Genomic DNA, 24,821 nt, shown 5'->3' on the forward strand with positions numbered 1-24,821 from the left:
ATGGACCAAAGAATATACAGATGACTTTCTGAAAAGGTTTGGTGTGAGTAAGGCAGCAAATGGAATTAAACCCAAAAATTAGTTAAGTGAGAGACATTTTAACCATCAGGATAATAAAGAGAATGAAGAAGGGATAACAGTGAAATTCTGAAAAAAAATAGTTTTATTTGAATCAATTTGATTTTTAACATGAAACAAAGTAACACTTCTCAATGTTTGTTTTTTTTAACATTAGTCAGAAAATTATATATTTATATATCAGTTTGAATTAGCACTTTGAGGAAAATGGCAGTGGTGAAATGTATATTTAGTTAGCTTCTGAAAAGAAACCAGTTTATTAAAAAAATGACAAAATAAATGTAGGTTAAAAGAAACGAAAGCATTTAAACATCTAGTAGAATGGAAACCTCCAGAGTCACAAAATTAAAATATAGAACTTGAATAAATGTGAATAATTCACAGTATTCTACTAAAAAAAATATATCGTGTACAAAAATATTTACAGCAATTATGACACAGAGTGTATTTTTATAGTTCAGAGATTTCACAAATCTCCCTGTAGGTTTAGGGGAAACTAGCCTACATCGATAATTTGAGAGTAACAGTTGTCACTGCTAAAGCTAACTTTAATCTTGTTTTATGATGCTTTAGTAAATAAAATGAAGTAGAAAAATGCTACATTTTAGGAAAAAACTCATTTGATTTAAGTTTGATGTGCTGATAATGTATAAAACAAACAAAAAAATCATAAGGAAGCGTTAAAGCTAGTTTTATGTTTATTGGTAATGAGATGTGGTTCCCAAATGAAGCATCATTCTTGTGTATGTCCATTTGCGTCTTGGGATTACAACCATAACTTATTATTGCAATATTAAACTGTACAAAAAGTTAATCAACTGTTTCCTATATGAGTACTTTGTACACACTAATTTCCCCAAAAATAATCTGACTTAAAACCAAACATCTCTTCTGAGAAAACGTTAGCCTATTTCAAAGGATGTTAGATCTGAGAGGAACTGCAGCCAATCTATACGCTCATGAAGTGATGACATTTGGAAAAAAAAAAAAAGTTCAGGCGTTATTGCTTAGTCTAGATGTCACAAATAAGCTACCTTGCTTATTTTACTTCCTTTGGTATGAAGTTTGCAGTGTGGTTAGGCAACAATAATAATAAGTCAGTTAAATGCAGGAAAAGTTGTGATTAACATTTCTTCAATCCTTCTTTTTCTTCGATGCAATTTTGGACTGCCTCTTTGAGCTTCCCAAATTGCTCAGTTTCAAACAATTCAATTAAAATCAGTTTAAAGTCCTTCATATAGTCTTAGAAAAAATACTAAATGAGACCAATAAATTTGAACAAAAACATATAAAAACACAATAAGAAATCAGTTAAAGCTAGCTTCATGTTTACAGGTTGATGTTAATTCCTTGGTTGTTCACTTCACAATCCATACTAGCTTTGGGGAAAAAAACACATGTTGTGCTCATGTCCATGTGCTACGAAAGACAGTCTCTGCCTATATGTTGATGGAAGAGGATAACATTCAAAGTGCTAAGAGGAAGAGGAGGATAAAGAGAATGGAGAGAAGGGGAAGACCGAGGAAGAACCTTCAGAAGAATTGAGGAGCTGATCACACCATGCCGGCTCGTCCAGGTTTATTTCAACAAATGGGTCACTGGAGCAAACTGCTGTGAGAGAGGACAAAGATTGGGATTGAAGAAGACAGTGGATTGCAAAATGGAAAATGCCAACTTATCTGCAAACACCTAATCACTGTGCAGCAGTAAAACATTAAAAAAGTGCCACAGAAACAGACAATGTTCACTTTTAGAGTAAAACTGATGGATCACTTCTGCAGCCAACACTTTTAAAATGCAGACATTTTCATTTAAAGCCAAATGGTCTCTACCTTCAGTTGGTCACTGACCTGTTGCTACTGTAGGTCTACCTTTTGAATTTTGCATGAAGTAAAAACATTTCAGGAAAAAAGTCCACATTTGGAGGTAGGGATTGATGAGGGAGACATAATTCACATCACTCCTTACACCAGTGACCACAGTAAGAGTCCCATATACAGCTGTGGTTGGACGTTTCCATACACTCATTATCGGCATGAATGTCATGGTAAATAGTCTGACAAGGATAAAGCCTATTAAATTTTTAATTGTAATCATGGTTGACTACAACTGGCAGGTTTTCTTTGCCGCATAAAACAATTTGTTTAGCAGCACTTATTGGAATAAATATAGGGGCAATCGTGGCTCAAGAGTTGGCAGTTCGTATTGTAGTCGGAAGGTGGCCGGTTTGAGCCCCGACTCCGACAGTCTCAGTCATTGTGTCCTTGGGCAAGACACTTCACCCGTTGCCTACTGGTGGTGGGCAGAGGGCCCGGTGGCGCCGGTGTCCGGCAGCCTCGCCTCTGTCAGTGCGCCCCAGGGCAGCTGTGGCTACAATGTAGCTTCATCACCAGTGTGTGAATGGGTGGATGACTGGATGTAGTGTAAAGTAAAACGCTATACAAATACAGCCCATTTACCATAAAGAGTTGAGCCATATGTATACAAAGAATTTCAGTGAATATTTCATGTTTTGTCTTTAGACATACATAGAAGCGAGTTATATTTTGGAGCTTCATGGTAAACTTTCTCGTGCAAGTCCTGCATGATTTCTGAAAATGCAATAGAGAAATGACCGTACTGCTTTGTGTTTGTATTTGCATTATTAAAGAAAAATCTTACTTGGGTTGTTGTTGTTTTCATTCTGCTGCTCCCCAATAGCATCAAAGAAAAGGCTGGTACTGCTCGGTGGGTTGGATATCTTGTCAGCTTCATCGCTACTCAGTGAGGGAGTGGTGTTTTCAGCGGGTGAAGTCTCCACACCGTTTGCTTCTGGCTGTTCCTCAGGAGCTGAGTAGAGAGGTCAAACAGAAGACAAACAGGATTTGTAAGATAAGGTGTAACTTTCTTTAGTGCTGCAGAGTTTTGGGTAATCCCCGCAATGCTAAAGATATTATTTAGTGTAGTTTAAAGCCCTTCCCACAACATACAGTACTTTTTTCGAAACATGTAATTTGCAATCTTATTTGTAATTTGTAATCTTACTGTGTCTCTGTCCTACCCAAATAATTTTACTTTACTTCTAAAAAAATAACTTATTGATGACAAAATATCTTGCCTTGTAGTTTAGGCTGTTTAGAAATAATGGCGTAGTGTGGAGGCATATATTCTTGGACCTCTCTGGGCCGCTTATTACAAACAGAGCATTGTTTAAATCCTACTTTAGTGTTGATGCTGATCATGAGTAAAACACAGTGTCACAAAGCTCAAATCTCTCAGTGTGGTTTCTTGTAAATGACAATGCATTCACAGTACTCAGAGGCAAGAAGTCATGAAGTACAAATACATAGTTACTATACCTAAGTAGAATTTTCAGGTATCTGTACTTCTGAAAAACAGTTTCATTTTGTACCGTTCTCTCCAGTGGAGTCCTTTTCCTCCGACTGTAGACTCGTGCCATTAGCGACCGGTGGAGGTGAAAGGTCATCGGTGGCTTCAATATCTTTAGGTACCGGTCGCTCTGAGATGTGACACACATACAAACGCCAAAGCAAACTCATTAGGATCATCTTAAGTGCAGACATGTATATATAAAATGTAATTCCACAGAAACACACCCAGATCATCCAGGTAGACTGGCTCAAAGGTGCCAGTGGGCTGGTTGAGATGACCAACAGGATTTGGACGCTGGAGGTCAAATGAATATGTCTGCACAAACAAACAAAAATGCAAGCAAGATACTAATAAGCGAACATGATGTGTGTGTACCTGTTTTAATTGTAATATAATAAGCAAAGGCTAAGTGCACAGAAAACAATTTCTACTTCCATTTCTTTTTCTTACCCTGGAGGCTCGCCTCAAGAGGTAGAGGATGATACACAGAATTATAATCACTATGATGATAAGCGCCAGGACAACATAACCTAGAGACAAAGATAAGCAGAGCTGTTTTAAAAGAAGTGGTAATAACATTGGGACCACCCAAAAAAGGGAATGGGCTCTAAAAATTAATATTATGCTGTTATTCTTACATTGTTAAACTCCTTAGAACATCACTTAAAAAAATATAAAAACTATTTAAAAATTCAAAAGTAGAATTGTAGAGAAATTACAGTGTCAATTTCTTATCATGTAATCAGCATTGCAACCACAGGGGGACACTAGCATTTTTTATGGTTGATTTTTTTTTAGTCCCACCAAGTAAGAAAAACTAAAAGGTGTCTCGCCCAGGCAGCATACATATTAGAGCCAAATCTAGCCTACTTTTGGCACTGGCCAGTGTTCTGTGTGGCATGTCGTGTCAAAACTTTGGTGGAACTGTGGCTGAGTAGTGGTAACCAGGCACATCCTGAGTAAGTGCTGCCAGTCACAACCCAAGGCAGCTCACAGGAAACCACTGATATGTGCCAAAAATCCGTTAACATCTAAAAAAATTTAACTGTTTTGTTTTTTCTTTTGTTTTTTTAAAATATAGATTCTAGATCCTATTTATTACCACTGAAACAACTGGCCACTGTAGTTTTAAGAAGTTCACTACAACATTAGTGTCCATTTGGACAGTTGAAAATGATAGCAGAATAAAACAGACAGATGTTTAAATACATAATAGATAATATAATAAAGATTCTTACCTGCAGACGAGCCAGCTTGAGGGGGTGCTAAAAGAAACAAACAGCAGGCTCAGTAATTCAGCTAAAGTCAGTTTATGTTTTTTTATAATAGAAAAGTGAAGCAAATTCACTTTATAGGTAAAAGCGTAGCATATGTCTGAATATTTAAATTACAAGAGGATGAGCATTTGATTTTTTTTTAGTTAATTTGCAACATTTACAAGTGACTTTCTGTTTAGCAGGCACTATTTAAGCATAGTGATTCAATTTAAGTCAGTAACTCCTTTCCATCTATCCATATCTCCTGTTAGTATCCATGTGATTACTATTCAGAAGCTGCTTTTCAAAAAAAAAAACTTTAAGGATTATTTCGGTTTAATATCCCAAAGAATCGATTAAGGTGTTCCACAAGGATCAGTACTGGGCCCCTTTTAATACTTGTTTGTTTACAATTTTATTACAATGATACTTTTATATCTACTACTTACGTACTTTTATATCTACCCCTCACCAGGTCTGCCTTTGTTTTAGTCCTGTCTATAGGAAATACCCTAAAACCTGCAAATTAAAATACCCTGAACTTTGGTTCGATTGCAGGCTGTCCAACAAAGTTCAAACTGAACTTGGAGTGTATTTCTATTTTCAATAGGACGATATGTTTTTCTCTCTACTACACATTAAAATTACTTTTTATAATCCACAACAAGAACTATCTAGCTAATGGCCAAGTTTAAATAAAGCAATGAACCTATTTCTATTTCATGTTGACTTTGTGATTTCCAAACATATTTCTGCTGATATGTTGCTTCTTTTGGATTATTTATAATGTGACTAACCCTTATTCTAAATCTTAGTTAACTTTATTGTTTTAATTGTCTTTAAAATGATAGATAATGATAGATAAAGATGTTTTACATGTTACATGTTTTGAGCACTATATATCATTTTAGATACAAGAGATCAAAAGTCAAGCAGAAACTTACTCCTTCTGCTTGACAATATGGCTCAAATGATTAACCTGAATTGATATTTAAGTCCTAATTTTAAAAAAGAAAGAGGAAAAAAGGGGTACAAGTGTGCTGCTTTGTGGTCCTTTTATGTGATACAGTGACGTGCCACTGTGTCTGAATATTCAGTTTGACGGTGTGTTAGAATAGGGTGAGAGTGTTTGAGTGGTTGTGTCTGCAGCCTGCTTACAGCTACAGAGCGTGTGAGCCTGCGAGTGTTGTGGTTTGGTGCACAGGAAGACAACTTGGGGCGCAGAACTTGTGCATGTGCTTTCTGAATATGTGACGGTACCTGTAGTTCCTGAGCTGGTACTTGGAGTTGTTTGAGTCATTTTACCACCACGGTCTGCTCCTCCTTGTGTGACTATGCTGGTAGTCTCTTTTGTTGGTACATTAGTACTTGTTAGAGTAGTAGCCACTGTGCCTCCAGGCTGTGAAGAGTAACAAACATCCTTTGGTTGTAAACATTTCATCCTGTAATCTGCCTGATTTCTGTTTCACTCATTGAATATGAAGGCATCTGACTCTGTACAGCAGTAGTTTCTGATTCAAAAGGCTTCCTGTGAGGAGTCTTTGTAGTTCAAGTGAGTTATTTTTTGATGTGGGAAGCCATGTCTATAGACTGTGAATAAAAAAAATAAAGGTGACTGTAGCCACCGTGGTATCACCCAGTGGTTTTAGAAGTCTTATTTCGAAGGCTTGAGTTGAAAACTTTTCTAGGCGCCATCTTGTTTTTTTGAAATTTGACGTCACCATTGAAGGATGAGTCTGGATGTGAAACCGAGCTCACTGCATACTCGTGCAGAAGCCACAACCTAATTCATACACTCCTTTCTCATCTATTTTACTCAAATTAGACTATAAATTTAAAAAAGGACATTATGTTGAGTCCAATATGACTTTAAACTAGCATCAGAGTCCATAAACTCCGGAAACAAAGCTCCCCACAGGAGTTTCCGCACCGGAAGTAGCATATGCTAACGTGCACATAGTCAATTGTGTTGCTAGGACTGATTGGAGGCAAATTTCATTTCAAAAGACTACTCGAGGGAAGCCTTGGTAAAAGCATGGTTTTGTACAAAGTGTGCAAAACGGAGTTTGCATACCATCGAAGCACTTCAACCTTATGGTACCATCTAAATGCAAAACATGTTGCAGCGAGCGCAGAAACTGTGGGAGCTGTTAGCGCTAGCAGTCCAAGTACCAACAAAAGGTGTCGGCAGCCCAAACTTCAGGCTTCAGGACCAATATTAGTAAGTCAACAAACTTTGGATGGATTGCTCTGGACTGTAGACCACTATCAGTGGTAGAAGATGTAGAAGAAAATGTGCTACAGTTAGCGTCAGGTGATCCAACTTTCTAACTGCCATGGCGAAAGACTATTTTAAGTAAAATTCAACAGCTTTTTGACATTAATAAATGAGCAAAATTAGATGCATTACAGACAGCCCTGCTAATATGGAGGAACTACACCAGGAACAAACAAGACTGGGGCAACAGAAAGAGCCACTCATACAGGATGTTTCCACACTGTGGAATTCAGCCCTGGATTTGGTTTCTCGTCTACTAAAGAATCAAGAGGCTGTTTTTACTGCTTTAGACAAACAAAAGCACAAGCTAGTCATTTTAACTCCATCAGAGCTGGTAAAACTCCTAAAGCTGCCGACTGTCCTTGAGCCATGCAGGTAAATAATACTATTTTTAACAGTTTCTTCAAAAAGCCCTATAGTTACAGTTATTATGTGGATAAATAATGAATTTCTTGAACTGTGTACTACCGGTTTGTGACTGAGCTTCTTGGAGGTGAGACATGTGTCTCATGTTCAGTGGTTTTACCTGCTTTCTGCCGCCTGCATCACAACATGGTCTCTGATGATGACTCAAACTACATGGTGAAATTTAAGACTGCCTTCACAAAGGATCTATCCCAACGTGTAGCTACACTCAACCATCAGTGGCTCAAGATAGCTATTGTGCTTGACCCACGCTTTAAGGACTTCACATGTCTTGCAAGGGTAGAGCGAGAAGAGGTTTGGACCAGCCTTGAGGCCCTGCTGCAGGAACAGTGTAAAAATGCCACCACAAAGGAGCCAGCAAAGACAAAGACCCTCCTCCTCTCTTCATTGTCTTCATCAGCAAGACGGACTGTCCACTGCAGTGGTGGTCCAGTCGAGCAGGGACCTACCCACAGCTGTCTGTCCTGGTATTTGATTAGTGCTGCCACTTCTGTCCCATGTGGGAGACTGTTCTCATTTGCAGCTCACATAGTAACAAAAAAGAGAGCTGTCTTGAAAATGTGAACAGGTTACTGGCTGAAAGAGACCGACAGTAAATAAGCATGGAGGTATAGTGAGTCCAATGGGTTTGCTATTTTCTTGCACTAAAATGTTCGATGACCATACTGTTTTAGCCTAATGTTAAAATAATGTTGGCTAAGGTTACTCAGAGTTTAAAGGTGAAGCTGGTCAAATAACCTTTATATTTTTGCCTTATTTTTTTAAGAAGAAAAACTGCACTTTATGTTGAAATCTGTATTACTATTATTAATTAAAGACAATACCATTTCAAAAATGTACTTAAAGTACTTAAAATAGCACTTTATTTTTAAGTCCGCCCAATTTTGGAAAGGGATATTATTTTTTTCTATTTTTTTCTCTCCAGAAATTAAAAGTGCTTAAGTTCACAATATTCATGTCCATGTCTATTATTTGATTCTGTCGCCCACTAAAACCTTTTGGATTAAAAAAACATTTGCGCTTTGGGACAAATTTTCTTGTGTGATTAAATGCAATTAATCAGATTAATTAACTCATTCACTGCCAGCCATTTTCAAACGTATGCTTTCAATTGACGTCTATAGCCGTCAATGGCAGTGAATGAGTTAATTACAAAGCCTCCAGTTAATTAGATTAATTTTTTTAATCAAGTCCCACCCCTAGTAATACTAACTTACTACTATGAGCTTTGGCAAATAAAATAATAATTTAACTTTAGGTATCCTACCTTGACTTGGGTGTTTTAATTAATTATTTACATTTTAAAAGGAATTAAACAAAGCTATGAAATTGGTGTGCTCAGTGTTATTCATCCTTTGCTGAACTGTTATATTTTTCTTCATCAGTAGCTGAAAATAACTATTTGGGATGTAAAGCTGTTGATGGAGAATCAAGTCAAAGATTAAACTGAATTTGTGAAAACAGAAGTTGAATAATTGCTCTTTATGTTGTGTGATGATCAGAGTTGTGATTAAAGGCAGTAAACGACAGCTTGTGGTTCTCCAACTCTCTTTACGTCTGTGCAGCTACTCTGCTTTTAACTACGCAGCTTCATAGTGACAACAAGACTTCAGGAAGTGACTGCATGTTGTGCACCAGGAAATAGCTCCACCATGTAACTGTGCATAAAGCCTGAGTAGGTGGCTTTTTGCACTTTAAAAAGAACCAGACTGCTGTAGATGTTACTTTTTATTCCCTTCTTAAAATAAAGCCTATTTGAAGTTTATGGTCTCAAACTGAATGGATGCCAATAATGTGAACTCATAAGCATGAATTCCCAAACCAGACTTTGTCTTTTTACACTTTGAGAACCAAGATTTGCTATTTAACTTTGAGATAATTGACTTACCATACTGTTTGTTTCCTCTGCTGTAGTACTCTCAGGGTCTGTGTCATATTGCATCTTATTTTCAGTTCCTTTTAAAACGTATCTGGCAGTGATTGAGGGGACAGGAGAAACTGTACCTGACATAAAGGAGAGACGCATAAAATCACTTTGAGGCCACAGTTAACCTCCCCCCTCTGAAAATAGCACTGTAAAATAATAAACTATTACAACTCTGCAAATAATGTAGTGATATAAAAAATAAATAGAGTGACACAGTTATGCAACAACACAAGAGAAACAGCAGTCTGCTTCAGAAGATAAACCAATGCAGATTTTTATGGTAGTTTAAGAAGATACAGAGTGCTGACCAGGTTCAGGGGTTAGTGTCTAAATCTGAATAGATTTACACAATACATGAGTTGTTCTTATTACAGAGGACATTTATACTGTAGCATTGCTACTTTTTTAAGGACAAAAATACTCCAATATTCTCTACTTTATACAGAAAGGAAATCAATATAAATAGATTTTCAGGTTATCAGATCAAGTGACTTTTATTTCTACAGCCTAATATTACATGTAAGGGTTCATAGACTTTACAGGCATAAACAAAACATATTAAGGACATCAGAGAATTATTCAAATGCTTTCAAAAAGTCAGACTCTTGCTTTTTGTCCTTTTCATACCACAGGTCCATCTGTATTTGGACTTGTGGTATGCAAGAACCTTGATATTCTCAGCTTGTTTTATGTTAAGTAAATAATTTTCTAATGTCCCGTGGAACATACCGTTGGGTTGCACATGACTTGCACCATTTTGTCCCAGGCAAATAGGAGAAACTGCTAGAACTGAAACAAAGAGAGAGAATGAGCAACAGATAAACATGAGGTTAAAAATGAGCCAGTTAGTCATGGAAAGAGATCAAATTAAATAAAAAACATCTAAAATTGCCTCAGGACGCAGACTGTGGGTGTGCAACATGATTCTACACTTTACCCTAACAAGTAAATGTCATCCAGATTCTGTGGCTAGCCGGTGTGAGATACACAAACCAACTAAACATGCTCATTTACGGTCACTTGTTTGACAAAGCACGCTTGTTAACTGCTGCTGCAAATACGTGTGAAAAACAGAACAGCTGGTGTGAAAATGAGAGCAGAGAATGGTGAGAGAAGCAGGACAGGAGATATATCATTTTAAATCGTATCAATCAGTCAGTTACAAACTTTCATTCACTCTGCACTCTGACCTTTGACCTCTCTACCAAAGTTCCTCTGTAAGGCTGCAAACCTTATCTGTATATTACATTGTTATATGTACTGCATACATGTTCTGTGGTCCTAATTTATAGTAATTACAGCAACCAAAACACTTTCATGTTTACAGGGGCATTCACGTTTTTTGTGGTTGTCAAATTTAAATTTGTAGCAAGACAAATAATTCAAATAATTATAGCTAAAGAGAAAAGCCTCATGTTGAATTAATACATTCTCGTAATCTGTTAATATTTGCATTGATCTGCACAAAAAGCAGATTCAAAGAAGGGCGTGCATATGGCGAGATTCGTGTGCTCCCAGATTACTTCCTGGATATGTCATGCTTCTCGAGTCCCTGAATGACGCTGAAATGTAATCAAATGCATGCAAGTGCAGATTTAAGAGCAAATCAAGGCTTTCCTTGTGTTGGTCAAAGAAAGGTTTGATGTGGAGCAAAAACTCGAGCCTCCTGCAGCGTCTGACCCTAAAAACAATCTGAACGTTGCCCTTGAAAGCTTCTGAGTTTTTGAGCGCGCACAAGGACCCCGATCACAAGCTTTTCTGTTCCCTTTTAATTTTATTTTTAACTTACCACAAATTCAAACTTCCTCTAGCGAGATAATAGAGCGTGAAATCAGAGGTGAAAGCTGCGTGACAGTTGAGTTAAACTCACCGAGGAAGCAGACACGGCTCCACAGCTTCATGGTGGTGATGAATTTACTTTTCTCTCTCTCTCCTACTCACTGAGATTTTAGCCACTTAAAGTTGACGTATGACCATCAGCAGGACTGGTGAGTTTCCTTTTTTGTTTTTTCCTTATTTTGTCCTTTTTAAAGCGATCCTCTTCTTCTGATGCTGCTCTCGCTCCTTAGCTATGAGCTTTCTGCTTGCCGCTTTCTCTCTCTCTTCCTCTCTCTCACGCTCTCCTCCCGCCCTCACTGTGTCTCTTGTCACTCAGTGCCTGTTTCATTTGTGCTTAGTGCTCTATGCTTGTTCTGTTAATGCACGCTACACAAGCTAAAGCATGCTGAAAACAGGGCGGTTGATTGATGTGGGCCCTTTATTTCGAAGAATCTTAAAGTTTTGTACCTTCATCCAACAACTTTAGGATGAAGCTGAACCTGGACTGTGGGTTACAACCTATGACCCGGCATCAGTTTTGGGTTAGTCGCTGGTCCTTGAGTTGCAGGTTGGGATTATAATCTCTGTAATAATAATAATCAGGTGAAAACACTGAAAAAAGGAGAGCATCATATCAGATGCATGCTTACATGCTGTTCTTCTTCACTGTTTTTGTGTCTACTTCTCTTTTTCTCCACCTGCTGCAGTCTACCCCCCCCCCCCTCCCCCCTTATTTCTCAACATCTCAACCCACTGTTCTCGCTCTCATATTCTCTATATGATCTGCATGTATCTCCACCCTCTCATGTTTCCCTCGCTCTCAGGAACTGAGTCATCAACCACAGGCACAGGATGCTAGCTCAGTTTTGGCCTCTCACCTCAGAAACACATCGGCAGGACCTCTTTAGTGTTAATTTTCACTGGTTTAAAGCCACGACACACCATATAGCATTTAAAAAAATGCTTACACAAACTCCAGAAAGGGAAACGATTGCCTAAAGTGTTTGAAATCCAGCTTTTGGTGCATTAGATGCTTTAAATTTGCAGCTTTTGTCCCATTTTTTTAACCACAGTCTCAATGTTTTGATCCAGATTATTGAATGTCTCAAGCTTTTTGTGGCTTACAATAGTTTTCAACTTGCGTGTCTTGTCAGATTTCGCACAGTGATTCTCATGTGATGTCTAATGTTAACCACACGAGGGAGAAGTTACACAAAACTACAGCACAGACATCACTGATGTTGCAAAGATGACACTGATAAAGGATGGCAACAATATGAGAGGCAGAGCAAGATCAAGATCAGTAATTTCAGATGAAATTTGAGCCGCTGTGTTAAACATGGTTTAAACATGTCAGGTCGGGTCTTGGACTCCACCTCTCTGGGAACATCTCAGCCCCCCACCCCCCCCGGTGTGAGGGCCTATATCTCCCCTCACCACACTCCCTGGCGGTGGCTGATGCCCTCGTCCATCGATGTGTTGGTGGATCCTGGCGCCCGTGGCTTGGTCGGGCCCCTTCCGGGGGTCGGGGCACCCTCGGCAGGGCCACCCCCCACGTATCTCTGCTTGGACTCTCGCACTCTAGGGGGCCTCTGGATGTCTGGGGCCTGGATCTCCACCATACCTGCTTCATGCCCTGGGGGGCAGGGCTATGACTCCCCACACCCTCTAGCAGATAGTTGCATGGAGAAACCTTTTGAGGTTGTGACAGCAGGTGTACACACGGGTGCTCACAGAAAAACACTATATCTTCCTTGGCTGCTGCCTCAAAGCATACTGTGTACCGTCGGTCTTGTGTGCTGTTCAGTAACATTCAATATTTATTATTTACTGTTACTCTACTTACCTTGGTTGTTGCTGTGGTCTCCCTGCTGTGTTGTTCTCTTTTTGCTTGTTTTCTTTTTTGTTCCAACAGGTGATCCGGAGGATTATTTTTTAGTGTCTTCTCTCACTGACCCTCTTCCCCCCTATTTTTCTTTCTTTCCCTTTCCTATCCCCCATTCATGTCTGTCCAGTCTCTAATAACTTAAAATAAATAAATAAATAAATTATTATTAATAATAATAATAAAAACAATAATAAAGATCAATCAAATGGACCAATATACCAATGTAAAGCCATAATGACCCACTTGGAAAAACAAATCTGCTGGGCATCTTTTTTGGCAGACAATAATTCTGATTGCTAAAGTACTGAACAAAACAGGCAAAAAAAAAAGAAAACAAAAAAGAAATGTACAGACACAGTGTCTCACAGTATAATGTAATCATATTGTAAATGGACTGCTGCTTTTCCTCTCTAACTAACTGCACACTCAAAGTGCTTTCAGTACATTCACCCAATTATGCCCATTTAGTGACTTCTAAACCAAAACACCTTGTCTTAACACACACGCACTGCAAGGATACGTTACCATGCATGCCATGTAATTTGATAAACGACCCACTAAACCTCTTCCTGAGCCACAACTGCCCCCAGGAAACAGATGCAGTCATGACTGGGTATTTGAGGAGGAAACTAAAAGATTAAAAACGGTACATCATGTCAGCTCGCTTTCATTTTCAGCAACATTTGAAATCTTAAAAATATTCTTAACAACAATACTGTGTCATTGATATAAGGAAGTAATATCCTTAGCCTGAAACACTGCCCAGCCGCCTTTTTATACACAATTGACAAAAATAATAAGATATTTATTAAAGAAGTGACTTGTTTTTTATTTAATTTATTTAATTTTTGACTTCTAACATTGATGTTGCCCCTGTCAGAGGAAAGAAGCTTCAGTTCATTCACTAAAACCCCCAAAACTCCCCGCTCTCCTTCCATGGCAGTTTTTCATTCTGGGGCAATAGATCAAAACATCACAACAGAGAGTTTGAAGTCAAGGCTTCATGAGGTGTTAATGCGTTCATGAGTTAATGTTGGTTACCAATTGCTGTTGCTGGTGCTGTTCTTCCCATCTATTCCCACCTACCCCCCATTTACCTTTTACCTTGATTTTTTAAATAACCATTTCAAACTATTTACAGAACAATCAGCTGTTCTTCATTCAATAAGATGCCACACAAATTATTTGTGCCACTCCTCTCTCTCTCTCTCTCTCTCTCGCCGTCACTCCTAAGACTTCCCCAGTTTTTTTTTTTGTTGTTTTTTTTTGCTCATAAGCACAGAGTGCTTGCTAGCACTGTCCTTAGACAGTAAACGTGACGAAACTATTGAGGAAAAAACACAGTGTATATATTGTTTATCATGACTGGTTTTACGTGGCCTATCAACACAATTTAAAAAATGGGATATGTCACCTTGCTTTGTCTTTAAGTGGTCATGTGATTGGCTTACCACAACTACTTTATTCTTTGTCAGTCATACAGCAACACTCATGCGATTGTTTTGCCCCCTTAGCTCCAGGTGTTGTGCTAGACTAGACCTTCCCAAAGTGTGGGGCCCGCCCCCTAGAGGGCGCGCAGAACCATTGCAGGAGGGGGCCGCGGTATGAAAAGGAAAAAAAAACAAAAACAGTGCTTGGACACTGCTAGCATAATGGACAGGTTTTTTGACGGGGCTCCAACACAAATGCAAAGCAGGAGATGAAGCATAGCTGAATATGTTTCCAAACCAACTTCATTCTAAGCCAAAGACTAGAAAATATGGTGAAGCATATCTTCCCTTTGGCTTCACCTGCACAAGTGCCAAGGTAGGTCTCCCCTGCAGAATTGGTTTCCCTTCGTCGGGAGCAGCACTGGGCTCTTCAAATCACAGACAAACAGTATCCCACATTCTTGATTTTTAGTTCACAAACACTTGTTGTAATGACTAACTACTCCTGACATTTTGGAGATGTTTATACAGTAAAGTTACAGCGGGATACAAATAACATCAGGCTGATCCTGCCACGATTTGTTTGTTATTCCCATCACTGACCCCAACTAATATTACTGACAACCATCAATGAAAATAGTACTACTGGTAAGTCCGAGCTCACCTCAAAAGTGATAAACAAGACAGCAAAGACCAAGTGAGGACTAATGCAGGAGCTGATGGAGGTGAGCCAACCAGCATGAACATGATTTCCTGCAACCAATCAGCACAAGGCGTGAGTCAGCGAGGAGAGAGCAGGTTAAAAAGAACGATAGTCAGCTCAGTAACTGGATGGTAAATATTTCAGGAGACAGAGGTGTACATAACAATGAGTAGTTATAAAAATAAATCAATATTATGAGACATATACAGCTGATGAGATGTAGAAAGAATATAAAGCAAACATTTTTTTTGTTGCTTTGTATGAAGAAAACCCGACAAAGTAACTAACTGAATCTCACCATGACTACATTTTAACTCTTTCTTCACTAGTTGTGAAAATGACACACATGGCCTATTTGTGGCTAGCTGGCCATAGTCAGAACCTGTTGTTTCTACAGCAGCTCCAGTACACCTTGAAACCAAGAGGTTTCAGTTTGCATACTCTGAGGACCAACTCAGCTTTTGACCTTTGCCAGTCCGAGCAGATGGCACGCAAATGTCAACGAGCACTTTGTAAAATATCACACGCATGAATCATTATTCTGGTGGAAACTGTGGGATTCAAACCCTGGACCTTTACATACCTGTGGTGACTGTACGAACTAGAAAAGCACAGTTCTGAGAGCTAACTTGAAAGTCTTGTTTGCATTTTATCAGTATTGATTTTCATTCTTTGTGAGTTATTACTGAGACTAACAGTCAACAACCAGATTCAGTATCTTCTGTTCCTCTTCTGTTCATCTAATGGAAATTCTTGGATGAATTCTTTCAAGTCCTTTGGAAGCCCAAGCTTAAATTTACTAACTTTACCTGGGGTGATAAACACTCATAATGTAACTGACTGGGACATAGACTTTGTCCCTTTCAAATATTTTCCTCAACCAGTTGCAGCAGGTGGCTGCCCCTCCCTGAGCCTGATACTGCTGATTTCTTCCTGTTAAAATGGAGTTTTTCCTCTCCACAGTCACCAAGTGCCTGTTGTCTTTATCCTCCAGTATAAACTCACTTTAGTCAACTGTTGTAGTGAACTGGAGATGTATACATAAAACTGAATCAAATGTAATCGTACCAAATACTATGAAAATTGAAACTATGTAGAAATATGGATTTATTATACTAAACCTGAACCACCTACACTCACATTCCAATTTATTAAGCACACCTTGCTATACTGTAACTGCTTTAACCCCCTTTAATTTTTCATGGCACTAATAGCGTCCTGGAATCCGTGCTGAGAGATGTTGGTTCATATTGACTTGATGGCATCACACAGTTACACATATCCATGATGAAAATCTCATGGTCCACCACATCCCAAAGGTCCTCTATTGGATTGAGATCCCTGTGACACTGTGTGACATGCATAGCTTTCATTCATTTTAGGCCAAATTCTGACCCTGTCATCTAAATGTTGCAGTATAAATTGAGTCTCATCAGACCAGGCAACATTTTTCTATCTTGTAGAAACGCTTGCTTTAATTTCCTGTTATTAGCTGGTAGGAGTGGCATCCGGTTTGGTCACAAGCCCCAGCTAAAACCCACCTAGTTCAAGGTTCAACGTGTTGTGCATTCAGAGATGCTCTCCTGCATATCTTGGTTGTAATGAGTGGTTATTTGAGTTACTGCTGCCTTCTAATCAGCGTGAAACATTCTGGACATTCTCCTCTGAAAGGAACCACTGCTCACTGGATATTTTCTCTTTTTTAGATCATTCTCTGTAACCCTAGAAAAGGATGTGTGAAAAAATCCCAGCAGATTAGCAATACTCAGACAGTCCATCTTAAATCAGCCATCTTGTCCATTGTGATGCTCAGTTTGAACTTCAGCAGGTTTCTTTGACCATGTCTACACTGAGCTGCTGCCATGTGTTTGGCTTATTTGCAAGCACCAAACATACAACATCCAGCATGCACAGTTCTCATAGTTCTGTTAGCTGAGTCTCCAAATCTCTAAACACCATGCGTTAAGGGAACACAAATATAGTTCAAGAAACTTAATGTACTTGACAAAATAAGAGAGAGGACCCACAGTTGAAAAAAAAAGGGGGAAGAACATCATGTGACAGCCACCATCTGACTCAGGATTCTCCCCAAAACTGTCATGGTCCGCGGCCCGGCGTCCGGGGTGCTGCTGGGATGTCCACGCCCACGAGCGTGGCTGCTAACCCCACACCTGCATCCCATCCCAGGCGATCATCAGGTGGACTATTTAATCCTGCCCTACCTGCTGCTCCACGCCAGTCCGTAGTCGCCTCTCAGCGGTAACGTACGCCTGCGGGAAAAGAACTCTTATGACAAACTCTCCATCGGACCTAACACTGTTTTTTCCCTGTGTACCCAGATCACAACTCGGCGTGTTTTTGTTTACGAGCCACCTGCCTGTCCACCTGTCCGCCTGAGATTTGGTTCACCATCAGCTTCGCCGTCTCGACCCCTTTTGGAGCTCCACCCCCCTCTGGTTCACTCGGCCCGGCTATCACCGTGAGACGCACACTCCACCTTCCCTCGTATGCTGCCTTTTTTCCGCACCCCAGTAATCTGTCTCTCTTTTTGTTTTACAGCCTCTCACAGCCCCGCTCTCGGCGTTCCCTGCGCGGTCCCTCGGTTTCTTCTGGTTCCATACGTTGTTTTTCAGGCTACCCTCACGGGACACCTTTAGTTGCAATAAAAATTACTTTCTTTATTCGCTCCTACCTAGTGTGTGTGTTCTGCTACTGGGTCCTGCCTGCGCTCGGAACTTCGGTTCATGACAAAAACTAAAATTAATGAACTGAACTAATACTTAAGCAGGACTGCTGGGAACTCCCAACTCAATGTGTAGATGTTACCTCTTTTATACAGTATGTGGCAAAACCCACCAATTTAATTTAAGTGCTTAGGGGGTCATATAATCTACTGTGCAATATAAAGCGCCTTGAGGCAACTGTTGTTGTGATTTGGCGCTATATAAATAAAACTGAATTGAATTGAATTAAGCGCAATTAGAAACACTAAGAAAGCCAGATTTGTAAAAAGGTACTAAAAAAACATTTGTTGGGGCAATTCAAAGTGTTCAGCTGAACAGGGAAATATTGTAGGTCTGCTCTTACCCTTACCCTACTTCTACCCTACTCTTCCTCTTCCTGCTCTGTTATTTTTTTATCTAACACCTGCAAAAGTCACTTGAGGTCTCTTTAATATTTTGACACGTGACTGAGTTGTTCTTCCAAGTTTGAACAGGTGCAATATGACTGAGACCTAATGAAACCACTGTGTTGTACTTTAAAGACGAGTGCTAAATGATGACCTTTATGCTGATTTGCTGCTAAAGCGGTGTTTGGATCAGTGGAATTGTGCTTAGAGTTAGAAGCTTGGAGTCATGTTGCTGACACACAACAGCTTTGTGTTTTCAGTACATAATCAGTGTTGGGGAGTAACGGAATACATGTACCGCCGTTACGTATTTAAAATACAAAATATGAGTAACTGTATTCCGTTACAGTTACCGTTTAAAAAGGTGGTATTCAGAATACAGTTACTTTGTTGAAATAAATGGATTACACGGCGGTACTTTCCTGTTTCATATTGTTGTTGTTCCAGGCGGCAGCGTTACGGTTGCCATGGTTACATGGTGACGCGCGCTCTCTTTGCGACTGTGTGTTTCCTGGGTGAGAGAGCGCCTTTTGTTGTTGTTGTTGTTGTTGTGCTAAGCTAAAAGGTAGAGTGTTACAGACATAGCCCTAAAGAATGTAGCATCATGGGCAGTGTAGTCACATTTCAGTGCTGCAGGGAGAATGGACTGCCATACCTGTTATGTGTCTGTGAGCGCGAGGAGGGAGAAAAAGGAGAGTGGAAAGGTACGAGTTGTCATCGAGCGAAAACGGGAGCTGGAAGCATGTAAATATAATAATAACCACTGCAGCCAAGAAGAGTGCCTGACGAGCCCAGTTGTAAGTAAGCTAAGACTCGACTGTACACAGTGTTCGTGTTTTCCTCCGAAACAATAAGTTCCGTTGGAGCAGCCTTTCAACGCCTCTCTCTGTCTCTCGCAAGAAAAATTGACCCACACAACAAAGTAAAGCTATTTTTCGGCTACGAGCCGACAGGGACCCCGCCTTATTAGTCAGAGGTCCCTTTACTACGGTTCGGAGTCGGACCTTCAGTAACAGTAATAAATCACACAGCAATAGTACATTCATGTAGTTGTAAACAGCGTGATAATATATTAAGTAATCCGAAGTATTCAGAATACGTTACTGTCATTGAGTAACGTAACGGAATACGTTACAAAATACATTTTGGGGCATGTATTCTGTAATCTGTAGTGGAATACATTTTAAAAGTAACCTTCCCAACACTGTACATAATTCCAATTTTCATGTATATTTATTCAGAAAAATCAGCAGTGAGGATGATGGAAAGCAGTGACATCGTAAATAACAACAGCAATACATATGAAGCTTTCCTTCTTTATAAATAAAATACAGTATGAGACATATAACTGTTTTGTGATGAAAAATTGTGTATAAAACATTTACTATGTTGAATTTTTCTTCTGTTGAATAAGTGAAGTAGGACAAAGTGTCACGGCCAGCGGGAGCTGACTGTGTGTTGTGAGCAGAATAGTGGACCCAAACGCAGAAGACGGGAGGAGATGGTACAGAACTTTAAACAAAAAGCGAGACTTTAATAGGACTGATGACAAGAGTGCAAAACAAAACAACATGAACAGTGGCAAGGCTAAACTAAAACCTAAACTGGAAACACTAGAAATGACTATGACGACTATGAACATGATTTTGTGTAGGCATGAAAGAAACTGTGAAATACAAACATGAACTAGACACATGAACATGCCCTGAACAAAATCATGAAAATCTTGGAAACCTGAAGTGACACGGAGGGCAGACGACCTGACACAGAACAAAGGAAGAAGGAGGACTTAAATACACACAGGGGAAGTGGAAACACACGGGGAAACAGCTGACTCAAATGAACATAACAACATCACAGGAGAAGAGTAAAACTAAACACATTAAAGAAAGAAACACAAGACTTTCAAAATAAAACAGGAAACATGGAGCGACGTAGATATGACGACACAGGCTTGACAACATGAAACACGCAAACAAGAAATACATAACAACTAGCACAGAAGGCCTGGGTGAAACAGACTAAACTAAAATTCACGGCCAATTAATAATCACAAACTCCACATTATCTTCAAAATATAACAAATGATCAAAACCAACTGAAAGCGCTGGGCCAGAGCCAGCCCTGACACAAAGTGAACAAAGTGAATTTATACTGTTTGTTCTTTGAGCTGTTCCTTTATTTCCCATGAGTATTAACAGCACAGTGGTCAGATCTACATACACTATATAACCAAAAGTATTTACTTCTCTGCCATCACATCCATGTGAACTGGAGTGACAGGGTTTCATATGATGTTGGCCCAAACATTTTCAACTTAGTTTATGAGAATTTTTCACCATTCTTCCAGAAGTGCGTCTGTGAGGTCAGACACTGATGTTGGATATGAAGACTTGGCTCACAGTCTCCGCTTCAGTTCATCCCAGAAGTGTTGGGTTGAGGTCAGGACTCTGTGCAGGGCAGTCTTGAGGACATTTGAACTTTAAAGTCATTTTAAACCCTGTATGTATTTAAATCTAGACTTACTACTTACTACAAGTTTAAAAGGGCTTTACAAGTCACACATCTTCTTCTCTCATTTGTTTTCATGTACACCTAACAATGGGTAAATGTTGTTGCTTCTACAGCAGCTCACCTGCACTTTGAAACTAACTTGAGTTTCAAACCCTTGCCAGTACAAGATGATTGCACACACGCAAATGTCAGTGAGTTATTTAAAATATACCACATGCATGCATGAGTAATTACAATCATGGCAACTGGGGGATTCAACCCTGAAATTTGCATACCTGGAAAAGGTGACTGCACCAATAAAGAAGGCACAGTTTTCATGGTTTATATGTCAGGTGTTTGCAGCTTATGTGCTAATTTGAAGTTTTCTTGGTTAGAATTGGTGAAAAATAAAGATTGTTTTATTTCTAATGGCTTATTCATCTGAAAAAAAAAATAGAACACCTCGCTCTTAGTGGATTTGTGGTTGCAGATGTTGAATACCAGAAGCTCATTGCCGAGAAACACAGAAGTAATCACTTTAACAATCAAACCACTAATCTACTCAGTAAGAGCAGGATGATAAAACTTGCGGGTGGGGGGTGAACAGGTTTCCTGTGTATTTACAAGCAGCTCACACTTTTCAAAAGAAAAAACAAACAAACTTTTTTTATACTAGCATACACAAAGCTAAAAGAACATAGCTCAGGCCAAGGGAACAGAGGTCAGCATTTTCAGCACCAGTTGTTTTCAGTCCATGGTTTCTGGGAGCTGCGAAGAGAGATAGAAAGCAATCATGCAAAACAACATTTCCTCATTAGCAGAAAAAACAGCCTAATTCTGAGCTAGCTCGAAGCTTTCAGAAGGGGAAAGAAAATCAGAGGTTATGCAAAAGACCTAATGGTACCACAGAGAATCACCTAATAGCTGACAGTAAGCCAAAATTTGTGAAGCAGCTTTCGTTGACACTGGAAATTAAGGAAAATTGGAAGTGCAATTCTACCTTAGGTTCGTAGGTACGTGAGAACCTTATGTGCCTGTGATAGAAATTTGCTTTTAAGTGCATCAGATATCATCACCTTTCTAGGAAGGTTACAAGGTGAGTCCTTTCTAGTTATCTCACAACTCCTGATTTCTCCCAAATTTTTAAAACTGAGGTGAAAAGCACAAATTTGGCATGATCCATGCCAAGAATGCCGATGGACAATTCCAGGTTAAAACCATGCAGGCTGGTAGAAGTGTAGTTTAGTGCCTATTGTCTGTGAATGTTCTCAATCATTCAGGTCATCGTAGTCTAAGGAGCTTGGAAAGAAAAGTGTCTGGACTTTGTTTCCTTGAAGATGGACGTCAGTGACCCAGTGTTTTGTATCTGTTTAAGTTATATTCCCTGATTATGTATTATTATAATTTATCTCGTTCCCCGGTCATGTCTGTTGTCACTCCTGTCTCTGTGCTCCGTGTTTCCTTTGTTCAGTTTCACTCTGTGCTTGTCGTGTTTCCTGTTTTACTTTGAAAGTAAAAGTAACGTTATAGTTCTCTGTTCACAGTTATGTTTTCTTTATGTCTTAGTTCCTCGCTGTTAGTTTCTAGTTTTCTACTTTTCGTTTCTAGTATGTTTTACTACAGCACACTAAAGTTGCCTCTTTTAGTTCACCCTTGTGTCCTGCGACGCTCAAAAATCAGTAGATGCACTTGGGGAACCAGGTCTTTGGTGTCTAACACAAATATAAATCAATATCCAGATAGGAGTCTCCAAGTCTGAGTGCATGCTTCTCAGAAAAGGGTCAAGTGCTCACTCTAGGTTAAAAATTAGTTGGTTCTCCAAGGGGGAGAGTTGAAGAATTTTGGAGTCTTGTTCATGAATGACCAGAAAGTGGAGCCAGAGATTGACTGACAGACTGGTGCAACACTTTGCCAGTTTGTCACGGTGAAGAGTGAAATAAGCATGGAAAGTGAACTTGATCATTTCCAGGGCAATCTACATCCCACCCCTTACTTATAATTAATAAGTACACCATGGTTAGTTAGCCTTCAAACTGAACCCCAATCCCATTCAAAACATCCGCTTCTGACTTAAACAACCAAGAATTGTTAACACAGGCCAGAGCAGGCTAACATTACCTGAGGAGCCTGTCGTGTCTTTTTCTGGAATTTCACCACTGCCAAAATCTGAAAATGAAATAACAACTAAGGTTAAGCTGTTACATTTACTCATTAAACATTCAATAAAAATAGTAATAATAGACTCCAGCCCCCTGAGACCATGACAAGGATAAGCATGGATGGATGGATATTTATATTTATAGCTGAGCTGTTTCATTAAAATTTAGTGTGGTAATATACAGAACCAGAATTACAAAAACAGTTGTCTCTGTCCAAATATTTATGGACCTGATTTGATTTTGCCATCAAAATATCATTTTGATTAAAGAGCATCCACAAAGTGATGGATTAACCACTGCAGAAACAGATACAACTATTTTGGTAATTACAAATACTGTTCATAAACTTATGGTCTAATAAATTTGTTAAGCAGTCTATTTCACTATGTCAGAAGTACAGTATGTTTGGAGTCAGCATCCTGTAAAGATATTTACAAATTAGAACTACAGACATAGAGCAGAGGAGACAGATATTACCTGACAGTAGAGAGGGCAGCAGTTCAGTGTCATTTATTATTAAGGTTGAATTTATTTCGCCAGAAGTAAAAAAATAACTATAATCTTCATCATCAAAAGGTGGATCATCTCCCTCTGATAAAATAACTCCAGTACCTTCAGGGATAGAAAAACAAAAATAGCAGATCAAGTAAAGTTAAAATATATATAGCATTTAAACAATTGAATGAACATTAAAAAAAAAATAGCTGCTGCCCCAAGCTGAGGAGTTTAAGTATTTCAGAGTGTTGTTCATGAATGACCACAGAGTGGAACAGAAAACTGACTGGTGGACCAGTGCAACTCTATACCAGTTTGCTGCGGTGAAGAGAGAGCTATGTGTGAAAACTGAGGTTGATGATTTTCAGGTCATTCTACATTCCTTTCCTTACTTATGATCAAAGCTGTAGGTTATGACTGAAATGACATCATGGATACAAGTTTCCTCTGATGAATCCTGGGCTCAGCACAACAACAGAGAGAAGATCTTGGTCATTTGAAAGGGGTGCAGAGTAAAGCTTCTACTCCTCCACACTGAAAGGAGCCACAGGAGTTGGTACAGCCAACTGACCGTGTCTCCTGGGCATGTGCTGATATATTACAGTGTATGCTAAAGATATAAAGCTAGCACACATTATAACGTATTTAAAATAACATCCAGCCGAAACAATAAAGCGATAGACAAATGAATGAATCAATGATAATGACCCAATAACATATACATGATACTACATAATAGTAATGCACCTGTATGAGGTCACAGGGCTGCATATCAGTGTTTTCTATCTTCATGTCAACCTTTTATGAAAGTCAGCAGAAACTCCCCCTGTCTGGGTAGCATGAAGGGGTGAACTCTAAAGTTCCAGTTACTATTTATTTCCTTCTCATTTACTTGATTCAGGTTTTGAAAATATTGCAGGTTGGGTTAAAATACGTCCCATTTCCCAGGGCTGGTGGTACAGGGTGCTTTGTGTTTCATTAAACACCGGTGTCTGACAGTCTGGCGCTAAGGAAAGGATCACAGGTCATTAATGAAAACTTCATTTAGTTTTGCTGAAAGAAAATTCATCATTTACAGCAACAAACGCTAAACGAAATGAAGAAGCAGTGAAAAACAAATATTCACAGTTCATTAGCTTGTAGAGACACATTTAACAGCCATAACTTGAAGTACTTATTTTCGGTGTAACTTTATTAGTCTCTCACATTGCTGTTGAGGATGTTTGGCTCACGAACTAAAACACTCATGTTGTTTTAGTTCATTGAGGTTTGTGGGTATTCAATTCTGCACGACTCTGTTTAGATCCCTCCAGAGCATTTAAATTGTGTTAAATGAACTTGAGTCTTTTCTTTTTCAGCCATCATGTT

General features: G+C 39.2%; 2 protein-coding genes across 2 annotated transcripts in view; both read right to left on the minus strand.

Annotated features, from left to right (window-relative positions):
• LOC308400855 (uncharacterized protein) overlaps nucleotides 1-24,821 on the minus strand; it is a 218,367-nt gene that overhangs the window by 35,478 nt on the left and 158,068 nt on the right. The window lies entirely within an intron of this gene.
• On the minus strand, nucleotides 347-9,409 carry LOC308401398 (uncharacterized protein). The gene is made up of 8 exons (XM_080889605.1): nucleotides 9,299-9,409; nucleotides 5,967-6,105; nucleotides 4,689-4,715; nucleotides 3,901-3,980; nucleotides 3,675-3,765; nucleotides 3,470-3,577; nucleotides 2,740-2,907; nucleotides 347-1,689 (listed from the first exon to the last, which is right to left on the minus strand). The coding sequence occupies exons 1-8, from the start codon at nucleotides 9,350-9,352 to the stop codon at nucleotides 1,553-1,555; spliced, it is 804 nt and encodes a 267-aa protein (XP_080745731.1). The 5' UTR covers nucleotides 9,353-9,409; the 3' UTR covers nucleotides 347-1,552.

The sequence above is a fragment of the Rhamphochromis sp. 'chilingali' genome, assembly GCF_963969265.1.
Source record: "Rhamphochromis sp. 'chilingali' genome assembly, chromosome: 1".
NCBI lineage: Eukaryota > Metazoa > Chordata > Actinopteri > Cichliformes > Cichlidae > Rhamphochromis > Rhamphochromis sp. 'chilingali'.

Excerpts from the sequence above, each read along its gene's own strand:
- LOC308401398 (XM_080889605.1), bottom strand. The coding sequence starts at position 9,352 with ATGCAATATGACACAGACCCTGAGAGTACTACAGCAGAGGAAACAAAC. Across the intron at positions 3,578-3,674 it reads AGTCTACCTGGATGATCTGG|AGCGACCGGTACCTAAAGAT; the intron begins GTGTGTTTCTGT and ends GTCACATCTCAG. Across the intron at positions 2,908-3,469 it reads GGACTCCACTGGAGAGAACG|CTCCTGAGGAACAGCCAGAA; the intron begins GTACAAAATGAA and ends CTCTCTACTCAG.